Source organism: Aquarana catesbeiana, linkage group LG03 (assembly GCF_042186555.1).
Source record: "Aquarana catesbeiana isolate 2022-GZ linkage group LG03, ASM4218655v1, whole genome shotgun sequence".
Classification (NCBI taxonomy): domain Eukaryota; kingdom Metazoa; phylum Chordata; class Amphibia; order Anura; family Ranidae; genus Aquarana; species Aquarana catesbeiana.
Window position 1 is genome coordinate 577334797 of NC_133326.1, and position 12380 is coordinate 577347176.

The 12380-nt window shown below is 40.0% G+C and overlaps 1 protein-coding gene across 1 annotated transcript in view; it reads left to right on the forward strand.

The window, feature by feature from the left end:
• The window catches only part of EFCAB6 (EF-hand calcium binding domain 6), a 309070-nt gene that overhangs the window by 220142 nt on the left and 76548 nt on the right, over nt 1-12380 (forward strand). Inside the window, exon 22 of the mRNA XM_073621947.1 lies at nt 1642-1760. Coding sequence (XP_073478048.1) covers nt 1642-1760 — 119 coding nt within the window. The remainder of the gene's footprint in view (nt 1-1641; nt 1761-12380) is intronic.

Below are 12380 nucleotides of genomic sequence, written 5' to 3' on the forward strand. Positions count from 1 at the left end.
ATTTTTTAATTAGTTAAAAAAGTTTCAAAAATCCAAAAGATTTCGTTCCACTTCACAATTGTGTCCCACTTGTTGGTGATTCTTCACAAAAAATAAAAATTTTATATCTTTATGTTTGAAGCCTGAAATGTGGCAAAAGGTTGAAAAGTTCAAGGGGGCCGAATACTTTCGCAAGCCACTGTAACTCCTCTTTTGCTGAGAGATTTCAGAAAATTTGTAGGTGTGAAGCTTTCTGGCTTTTCACGCTGAATGCACTAGCTCCCAAGGGGCTCAACAAGGAATTAGAGGTTCACACCATAATTTAACCATTTTCATTATTTATTCATCTGCATATGCCATATTTACTGCAGTTTGTGTCTGTTATAATTAATTTTTTATTACATTTTTTAAATAAATTTGTATTTATTTATTTGATATTTATATTACTTGTATTACATGCAGATTTAGGAGCTGAAAATGCAGACCCATGAGATTGTAATGCTTTATATGATTTTATTTACTTTATTGATAATTAATTTGATACTGATGTTCTAGATTTCATTTTTAATTGAATTTCACCACATTAGCACTTTTTTGTTATTTTGTTTGTATTGAAATTACCCCGCAGCTTGCGCTATTTACTTGTACCTGCTGGCTTAAAAGCCAGCTCTGTTCATCATTGGGCAAACTTGACAAAGGGGTGGGGTCCCTGAAATGCATACTTGGCCACCAACATTCTGACACTGGGTACTGTTGTGAGTTTGGTAAGATGAGATGCTACCAATAGTTTGTCTTTGGTGGGTCCAGCTCCCTGTTCACTGGCTTACTGATCTAGCGCCCTTATGCTCCATATAGAGTGCATGTATGATCACCCTCTGCACGCATGGCTGCACACCTCTGCTCTTGATGTAAGTGTGTATTAGTGTTTACATTAAATGTTGATACTATTCCACTAAACCTGCACCCTGACAACTTTGTTTCTTTTCACATGTTGGACCGGATCATTTGCAGATTTAATGTGCCTACTGCCTAGGAACTGTATATTGTCATTACCCTTTGTGACCACTTAAACCTATCCACCTATCCACCTATCCAACCTATCCAGCTATCCACTGGAAAATTTTTGGACTTAGAGCGTGGTTTGTGAGCAGCAGGACACATCTGTTTTACTCGGAAACTGTGGATCCCCCTTTCACTTTTGTGGCCATTACATTATCTCATTTGTGGATTTATTTTGGATTCTGTTTAATATTAGTGTATACTGTGAGCACTGTGAACATATGTGCTGGTTTTACATATATTGTTTTTAGTTTCATGTCTCTGTCTCCCCATTTCCTACAAGAGACTGCAATTCTGTTAAGCTAACCTGCATGGAGAGGTGGTCTTTGCTGCTGATGTAATATAGAAGCCAGCCCCTGGAATGAAACCATAATGGTGGGTGCTGCCCAAAGTAAGAGAAGCCTGCAGTAAGGCCGGGTTTTGTTATAGAAAAGTAAAAATTTTGAGAGCCAAATGGGTCAGATCCCACTATTTATAAACTGTAACTACACAGTACACAAAGTAACAGATTGTAATTCATTCCACTGCTGCTTAGATTCTGCAGATTTCTTGCAGCATATGTTATTTCTACCCTATGCTTCATCTGATTTGCTTCTTTTACAGACCTTCTGTGAAATTGACAGCGAAGGAAATGGCATCTTACAGAAGAAAGATCTGAGGAATGTTTTGTATAGGTTTTCACTTCCTATAACATCTAGCGAATTTGAAAAACTCTGGACCAGGTAGGTTTGTTTGTAGATCTAATACAGGGGTCCCCAAATGTTTTAAACAAAAGGTAAATTCATTCATTCATCCAGACTTTAGGGAGGCCAGGCTGTGGTCAGTGAGAGTAGAAAATGTCTCAGCATCAGTGGAAGTAAACAATGTGCCAGACTCAGGGGCCAGCGGGTTTAAAAAATGCCCCACGATTGGTGGTCAGTGAAAGACAAAAAAAATGCCTATGATCTGTGGTCAGTGGGAGAAAGAATAATTCCACATCATTGGTGTCAGTTGAAGGAATAGTGCCCCATCGTTGGTGTCCGTGGGAGAAATAGAGCACCATCATTGCTTTGAATGGGAGTAATGGTGCCCTATTGAATATTCCTAAACAGCGCACTGGAATCCCACCATAAACAAAGTATAATAATCAGTGTTTCTTACCTTAGCAGCTGAAATGAATCTCTTCCCCTTATAGAAAGAGATATCAATAATAAAAGTGGCCAACGCTCTCAAACTCCAAGATAACAAGTTCAATAATGTCTCTGTATAACTGAAGATTAGGCGTCATATGTCCATCAACTTCTTCCTGTTATTCCTCTCTTTATCCTTCCTCTGAATCCAATCTTCCTTTACAGTGATCCATCATATGCTTGGTGTATGTCTATTCAATAGCCATCAGATTCTCCTCAACCCTGTGTCTCCTTGTGTCCATGCTTCAATAGCCGTCTTTCATAAAGATCCACACAGTTTTCCCAAAAATAAAAATACCAATATAGTGCAATATTGTTTTCCAAAAATGATATTCAGATAGAAAGCCTCTCACCTCTATAATATGTTAGCTGTACATTTCTTATTAATACACATAGAAAAATTCCGCCAAGTGAATCATCCCAGCTCAGACACTCCAAACTCCTTACCGGACTTCCAATTGAAATCTGTGCTTTAATAAACCAATGTTCCTTCTTTTTGTTGCTCTTCGGTGTGACTTGTGCAAGTAATCCCCAAAAGTAAAAAAAAAAACAAATATAGTGTAATATGGCTTATACACAGCACCTAAAATAAACTGCAAACCACTCACATTTCCATATCACCAAAATAGTGCATATCCCTTTAAGTGATCCAGATCCACCGCATGCAAATATGTAATGGTATCACCCCATGCACCTTAGCAGATTGGTGCTCCTTAAATCACATTATTTTACAAAAATCATCCACATCCAACAGTCCCCCTTCTTCACTCCAGCATCTCTCCAAGGTTCCCATGCAAAAATATCATTCATAGACCGTAGTGCAGGAAATCCTTATAAAATCATATATAGTGCCTTGAAAAAGTATTCATACCCCTTGACATTTTCCACATTTTTGTCATGTTTCAACTGAAAACATAAATGTATTTAACTGGGATTTTATGTGATAGACCAACATAAAGTGGCACATACTTGTGAAGTGGAAGGAAAATGATAAATGGTTTTCCTTTTTTTTTACATATAAATATCTGAAAAGTGTGGTATGTATTTGTATTCAGTCCCCTTTACTCTGGTACCCCATAACTAAAAATCTAGTGGCCTTCAGAAGTCATCTGTGTGTAATTTAATCTCAGTATAAATACAGCTGTTCTGTGAAGCCCGCAGAGGTTTGTTAGAGAACCTTAGTGAACAAACAGCATCATGAAGGCCAAGGAACACACCAGACAGGTCAGGGATAAAGTTGTGGAGAAGTTTGAAGCAGGGTTAGGTTATAAAAAATATCCCAAGCTTTGAACATCTCATGGAGCACTGTTCAATCCATCATCTGAAAGTGGAAAGAGTATGGCGCAACAGCAAACCTACCAAGACATGGCTGTCCACCTAAACTGACAGGCCGGGCAAGTACACCATTAATCAGAGAAGCAGCCAAGAGGTCCATGGTAACTCTGGAGTAGCTTCAGAAATCCACAGCTCAGGTGGGAGAATCTGTCCACAGGACAACTATTAGTCGTGCACTCCACAAATCTTGCCTTTATTGAAGAGTGGCAAGAAGAAAGCCATTGTTGAAAGAAAGCCACAAGAAGTCCCATTTGCAGTTTGCGAGAAGCCATGTGGGGGGGACACACTAAACATGTGGAAAAAGGTGCTCTGGTCAGATGAGACCATAATTTAACTTTTTGGGCTAAACGCAAAACGCTATGTGTGGCGGAAAACTAACACTGCACATCACCCTGAACACAACATCCCCACCGTTAAACATGGTGGTGGCAGCATCATGTTGTGGGGATTCTTTTCTTCAGCAGGGACAGGGAAGCTGGTCAGAATTGATGGGAAGATGGATGGAGCCAATTATAGGGCAATCTTAGAAGAAAACCTGTTAGAGTCTGCAAAAGACTTGAGACTGGGGCGGAGGTTCACCTTCCAGCAGGACAACTACCCTAAACATACAGCCAGAGCTACAATGGAATGGTTTCGATCAAAGCGTGCTCATGCGTTAGGATGGCCTAGTCAAAGTCCAGACCTAAATCCAATTGACAATCTGTGGCAAGACTTGGAAATTGCTGTTCACAGATGCTCTCCATCCAATCTGACAGAGCTTTAGCTATTTTACAAAGAACAATGGGCAGAAATGTCACTTTCTAGATGTGCAAGCTGGTTGAAACATAACAAAAAAGACTTGCAGCTGTAATTGCAGCGAAATGTGGTTCTACAAAGTTTTGAGTCTGGGGGCTGAATACAAATGCACACCACACTTTTAAGATATTTATTTGTAAAAGATTTTGAAAAAACGTTTATCATCTTCCTTCCACAAATTATGTACCACTTTGTGTTGGTTGTTGTTGTCGGTCTATCACATAAAATCCCAATAAAATACATTTACGTTTTTTGGTTGTAACATGACAAAATGTGGAAAATTTCAGGGGGTATGAATACTTTTTCAAGGCACTGTATTTATTGAAATCTATGTATTTATAAACATTCAGTAAAAAAACGCCTTGTAACCACCAATGTTAATTTTGGCAGCAAATTTCGATTTCTTTTGACTAAAATGCCATTCTAGTTTTAGTCGTATTTTAGTCATTTCAGTTGTTTTAGTTTTAGTCGTATTTTAGTCGACTAAAATAATATTCATTTAGTCGACTAAAATGTTTTAGTCGTTTTAGTCGACAAAATTAACACTGGTACCACTTCTAAAATGGCCACCACGGCACTTCAGTCGTGCGTAACCGTCTCACTTCAGGCGTCTGATGTCACTTCCGTCCGGTTTCGTCATCAAGACTTCTTCCCAGGATGTGCACATCAGACCTCTGGTCTTCTATTTATACCTCACTTCTGCTCATACTTGCCCTACATCCCTCCATTTTATATAAGGGAAAACATCCATTTCCTCTAAGAAGGTCGGATAATGCCAGTGGATAGGACCAATTATATATGTTAATCAACACATGGGTTAACTGGTCCAGAATGGTAAAAAGGGACACTCCCTTATGCTAATCACTATACCAAGCTGGGGAAAGGACACTGAAAATTCCACAGTTATGTATACAATCCTCACAACTCTAAAATACAAAGTACTATAAACTCTTATGCCCCGTACACACGGTTGGATTTTCCAATGGAAAATGTGTGATAGGACCTTGTTGTCGGAAATTCCGACCGTGTGTAGGCTCCATCACACATTTTCCATCGGATTTTCTGACACACAAAGTTTGAGAGCTTGCTATAAAATTTCCCGACAACAAAATCCGTTGTCGGAATTTCCGATCGTGTGTACACAAATCCGACGCACAAAGTGCCACGCATGCTCAGAATAAATAAAGAGATGAAAGCTATTGGCTTCTGCCCCGTTTATAGTCCCAACGTACGTGTTTTACGTCACCGCGTTTAGAATGATCGGATTTTCCGACAACTTTGTTTGACCGTGTGTATGCAAGACAAATTTGAGCCGACATCCATCGGAAAAAATCCTAGGATTTTGTTGTCAGAATGTCCGACCAATGTCCGACCGTGTGTACAGGGCATTATACATCATAAAACTCTATAAAATTCTCCATCTATAAACCCTTGGTTGGTGCCAGTGGGAGAAATAGAGCCCCATCATTTGTTTTGAATTGGAGTAATAGTGCCCCATTGTTGGTGTCAGTTGGTTTCTGTAGAAGAAATACTGATCCATTGTTGGTGTCAGTTGGGGGAATAGTGTCCCATTTTTGGTGTCAGTAGAAGAAATAGTGCCCCATAATTAGTCATTTGGAAGAATACTGCCACATCTTTAGTGCCAGTAGGAGAAATAGTGCTTCATCATTGGTTTGAATGGAGGGTATAGTGCCCCATTGTTGATATCAGTGGGAGAAATAGTGCCCCATCATTGGTGTCAGTGAGAGGAATAGTGCCCCATCATTGGTGTCAGTGGGAGGAATAGTGCCCCATCATTGGTGTCAGTGGGAGTTATAGAACTCAATCATTGGTTGTGAATGGGAGAATTAGTGCCCCATTATTGGTGTCAATTGTGTGTATTGCTCCTTCATTGGTGTCAATAGAAGAAATAATGCCCCATCATTGGTGTCAGTGGGAGGAATATACAACAAAAAAACAAAGCACTGCTGAGCAAACATCTCAAATCACCAAGCGTTATTGGTGGAAGCAAGATGAGGGCATAATAAAGGACTCTGATTGGAAAGTAAAAAGTGAATAAACAGATGTAAATCAGTAAAACACAGTATATTACACCATATTATAATATCTACTATAGTGGTTGTATGATGGTCACGGGTGCCCAGGTACTATACAAGGACAGCTTTCCTTTACAGAGTCTGGTGCTGCTGGGAGCTCCGGGAGACATGTAAACATACACAAATAGAAGAAACCCGCACACAGGCTATAGTGTAGTAATTAAAAACTGTATGTGTTTAGAAAGTAATAAAAAAAAGATGCAACCACAAAGACCAGAAGGCAGAGTATAGCATGACCAGGGCAGCATGTGAGCCTCTCAGATGTGCCGTGGAGAGCCAGTCTTCAGGGAGCCTCCCCGGACTATGCCACGAGGAAGCACTGCAGAGGGATTGCTAGGATGCACAGATGGAGGCACTGCTGCTGTCAATGGGAGCACATCCCCCTGTATTACATCCTCATGAAGTGCTGGAGGTGGAACATGTTTTCTTCGGCCACCATCAGTGAGAAGAATAATGCCCCTTCATTGGTGTTAGTCGAAGAAATAATGCTCCATGATTGACATCAGTGGAAGGAATAGTAGTATAATACAGTGTTTCTCAACTCCAGTCCTCAAGGCGCCCCAACAGGTCATGTTTTAAGGCTTGCCATTATTTTGCACAGGTGATTTGATCAGTTTCACTGCCTTAGTAATTACCACAGCTGTTTCATCTGAGGGAAATCCTGAAAACATGACCCGTTGGGGCGCCTTGAGGACTGGAGTTGAGAAACACTGGTATAATAGTATAGTATAATAGTATTGATGCTGGTGGGAGTTATAGTGCCCTATTTTTTGCATCAGTAATGCCACGTACACACGAGCGGACTTCTCGTCGGACTGAACTCCGAACGGAGTTCCGACGGAACAAACTTGCCTACACACGATCCCACCAAAGTCCGATCGTTTCGAACGTGATGACGTACGACCGGACTAGAAAAGGAAGTTCAATAGCCAGTAGCCAATAGCTGCCCTTTTGTCATTATCGGTTCATCGGACTAGCATACAGACGAATGTTTTTTTAGATAGGAATCGATTCCATCAGAAAGATTTGAAACATGTTCTATTTCTAAGGTCCATCAGATTTTTTGACAGAAAAGGTCTGATGAAGCCCACACATGATCGGAATGTCCGACGGATTCGTTCCGTCGGACCTTTTCTGCCAGAAAGTCCGCTTGTATGTACGCGGTATAAGAGGCATTTTGCTACATTATTGACGTCTGTGGGAGAAATGTTGTTCCAAAGGTTGGATAAAGGCAACCAAAGGGCCTGCAAGCTGCAGTTTGGAGACCACTAATCTAATAGATGACAGGATATAAATCCACATCATTGATTTTTATATATGTGAGTTTCCAAGAATGTATGTAAGACAGCGGTTGTCCTGTAACTATGACCAGGAGTCCATCAGACTACTTATTGGTCATGTGATCAATTGGTTATGTGATTAATGTAACTACCAGCCACTGCAGTCACAGTAAAACACCTTTGAAAGAATATATAATCACATTCACTAAAATCTCATGTAAACTTTTAAAAGCAATTTTAAATAGTTTTAAATCCCCAATTTTGATTAATTTAATCCCTGGTAATCCTGCCAGAAAGGTGCTTGTTCAGGCACTTTTTGCACTATATGTTCCATGTGTGAGGATGTTCCTCACTGCTTGTTCCAAATGCTGGTGAAATCAGGAAGAGTGAACTTCCTGTAAGTGAATGCTAAATAAATAGTCCAAATATAATTACTTGATTAGTCCTAATGTTAGAATCAGCAATAGTGTATCCTTTGGCATCCCTCCAAACATACAACACAGTTGACAAGTACAAATGATAAAAGGCTCACTAGAGCACACATATGCTTATGATACCTGAAGTGTAATATCTAGCTCGCTGCAAGGCATTTTGATGTCATCACATACAATGCAGCACTAGCAGTCCTACATTGTAGGTGAAGATGCCAAGGGCCTGCCAACAACCTGGATCATAGAAGAGAAAAGGAGTGTGCCAGCCGCCAGGGAAGTGAGAAATAAGCTAAGTTAAACTGTTTTTTATTGTTCCCCTAGATAAAATTACCTTATAACCTTTGTAGTGTAGAGTCCCATTTCAAGGGTATTTTTACATTTTTGCCAGAGTTTAGCCTTAAGTGTGTTTTGCCGAAGGCTTTAACAGACCTGTATTCCACTCACCTGAATACCTTTTATTACACAGAAAATATTAACATTCTATTCTTAATGTTAAAATACTTTGTAATATTTGCCGGAATTCAATTGTAAAAAAGCCCCATTCCATCTTTTAATACACATAAATAGGTTTTCATTTGTGGGCCAAGCTTTGTCATAACATATAATAGGCAAAGCGGAATCCTTTTGTGAAGATTCTTGCTTTTAGCGCCACGTTGGATAATGTATAATTCATTTATAAATTAGCAAAGATTAAAAAAAAAATCAAGAGTGTAACAAGCATTAAAAATTCCTTACTTGGAAACAAAGTGCCTGGCTTTTACCATGAATAGAAAATAAAGTACATTGATGAGCCAGAGCTGAATTGGTTTTTGGTACTGATTGAAACTGTCATTGAAAAATAGGAATATGAAAACCCTGCATATAAAATAAAAATGCGTCCTTAAAGCTGAACTCCAGGCAGTTATAGAAAACACAAATGAATGTAGGTCTGTAATTATTAATACAACATGTACATCAATGAATGTATTTTTTAATGCCAGCAGTGTAAGTGATTGAATTTGACTTTGTATTAGTCTTTTGCAGTCGTTGTGCAGCAGAGCTTAAAGGGCGGATGAGAGAGGGGCACAAGGAATTAGTCAAGTGTGTTGCAGTGCAAGAAGCATTCTGATAGAAAGAGAGCTTAGAGTGATGGAGAGATTAGCTGATCTGTGTGCTGCTTCTGTTTTTTTTTTGCCTAGTACCATGGTCAGGGTAGGGAGGAGACCTGTAAGTGAAAATTAAGCTTTTTTTTTTTTTTTTTTTTTTAAGTTTTTATTATCAGGCAATAAGAGTTACAAACAGTGTCAAAAGCATTTCACATAAGATACATTGGTAGCGAATATACATAAGACAGGCGCTAAGGCTAATGTTGCATGTACAGAAAATAAACGTCACATGTATTTTTCCATCAAAAATAAAATACTAGGAACCTTATCTCTCAGAGTCTGATTGATATATGCATTTCCCCTTTTTATCCCAACCCCCCAAAAAGGCAACAGGCCTCAGCTTTCAGATGTAGAAAATAGAACAGAACAACCTTAAGGCAGATGTAAACCGGGGCAGCTAAACACATTCCCCGTAGTTCCAGCAAGTGTGTAGTACCATACCTCCAGCAAGAACCATTTAAACATTACCAGTAGGTCTCAACCCCATGAATGTATTTTAAACATCTACCTCTCCCCCTAGCTTATCAATAGAATCCACCCAGCGAAACCAGACCTTCCTAAACTTTTTGGGGGATCCTCGTGCCTCATATGTCATCCGATAGAACGGAATCTCAGCATTAACTAATTTCATCCAAATCCCCAACGTCAGCTTCTCGGTATATATCCACCTCCTTGCTATGAGCTTACAGACACCAAAGAAAAGGAGTCTAAGGAACAGTTTCATAGCCACATCTATCTCCTCATCTTTAATGATTCCCAAAAGACACAGCAAGGGGGAACATATATTAGGAAGACCAAATTTATCGGCTATAAACTCTGTCACCATAGACCATAAAGGGCTTTTTCTGGAACATTTCCACACCATATGAAGAAAAGTTGCCTCTGCCATTTGACATTTATGACAAGTTGCAGAGTCTCTCTTATGCATACAGAGGCGTATAGGTGTATAGTACATCTGATGTAAAAAACATAACTCAATCATCCTATCCGTCGAGGAGATGACAGTGGTGAGATAAGTATCAAGCACCATCTGCCCTAGCTCATTCTATCAATTTGGGATCCCCGGGTCCCAAGGCCATATAATACCTGGAGATCCTCTTGGCAGGGTCGGGGCCTAATAAAATAGTTTCGAAGGAAGTATTTTTAAGCTGTACAATTCTGCCTCCGAACTGCGCAAGTGCGGCATGTCGCAGTTGGGTGTATTTAAAGTGCCAAGTCCTAGGTACCCCGAACTACCTACGTAGCTACTCGAAAGTACATAGTTTACCCTCTTGAAATATTTGGTGTATTTACTTGATTTCATAATGGACCCATAAGAAGCCACCCTCAAGTTTAAAAAAATCTCCTAAAGATCGGTTGAATAGAGGATTATTAGGGGACATTGATAAGGGGGTATCATCTATATTTTGGGAACATACACGGAAAACCTTCTCTGGGAGGGCCATCACTGAGCCCACCCCTATAGAGCATATTAAGTAAAACCTCAACCTCAAACACAATGGTTGCATTTGGTATCTGGGGAAAAAACCTCCAATGAAGAAAAGTCAATTAGAGGCAAAATAATATGACCAGAGATCTGGCAGTGCCAATCCCCCCATGGCAATAGGTAATTTCAGAACAGCTAAGGAAAGCCTTGGAGGATGTGACCCCATAACAAACCAACGATGATAGAATCTATACCCTGACAGTGGTATGGGGCAGTTCCCAGGTACCGCCAAAATTCCATCAATAGGAAACAGGGACAATTTAGATCAGTTTATACGGAACCCAAAATAGTCCCCAAACTCCTGGATCAGGACGAATGCAGCAGATAACGAGGGGCCCGGATCCTGTAAATACAGGAGCATGTCATCCGCATACAATGACACATGTTGCTCCAATTGACCCAGCCTAAGGCCTGAAAAGGAGTCACTCAAACGTAATTTGGTGGCCAGGGGCTCTATGGCCTGGGAAAACAGCAGGGGTGACAAAGGGCACCCCTGCCTGGTTCCCCTAAAAATGGGAAAGTGCTCGGAAATAGTACCATTTATATGCAGCCTCACCAGCAGGTCGGTGTTTTAACAGTCTTACCTAAGATACAAAAATAGTCCCAAAGCCATAAGATTTTAGTAGATAAGGCTACTCTACCAACTCAAAGGCCTTCTTGGTATCCAACGAGGCTACTACCCTTGCACCAGAGTTAACATAAGGAGTCTCAAGATTTTCAAAAAGTCTCCTAACAATCATCTGAGCACATCTACAGTACCTGGCATGAACCCAGTTTGATCAGCATTAATAAGTTTCAGTAAAACCGCCTGAAGTCTACCTGCAAGGCTCTTAATGTCAACATTCAGAAAATGAAACTTCAGCATTTGGTCTTTTTTCACCTGCTAGAAAAGACTGTACTGTGTGGTAGCACTGTGTAAATCTGAGGGCTGGATGACCTAAAATACAATTCCCTTTGGCAGGTAAACAGTTCTAATATGTGTATTTCATCTGTGTATTTAGCTGTTTGCCTGGAGTTCAGCTTTAAAATAAACTTTCACGAAGGAAGAAAGGAGAAGCCATTGCTAATCTTTTTCTGAAAATTGTAGTTGCTTGGATGTTATGCCGATCTGCTAGGTTCAGTTAGTCCTCCCAGAAAAAGCTCTGCTCCAGGATTTCTGCAGTGCTGGTCACGTGATTAAAAACATAGGTCCTTGCTGATAGGACAGCACCTCCTTTTCAGGAGAGAACATGTGACTAAATGCCTAGGCTTTTAGTTATGTGAGTAGCTCAGAGATGAGTCCTGGAAAAACAATGTACAATGGCAAAGTTTCCAACCATGGAAACCAGGTTAAATTTAGCTGCATGATGGAATAGAGAGGAGGGGTGCCAATGCTGCTGATATACTTATTAAAAAGATTAGTATCTACGTACCTTTGACTTAACTCTCATATCATTCGTTTCCTATATTAAGTGTTCATTCTTATTACGTTGCTTATAAAAACATATGCAATAAAGTCACATGGGTGAGACACAACTAAAGAAAGTAAGGTAGGCCATAGACTGGTTGCAGGAAAGAAATTTGCACGATTCCCCCATCAACACAGACAGTGTTGACAGGGGAATA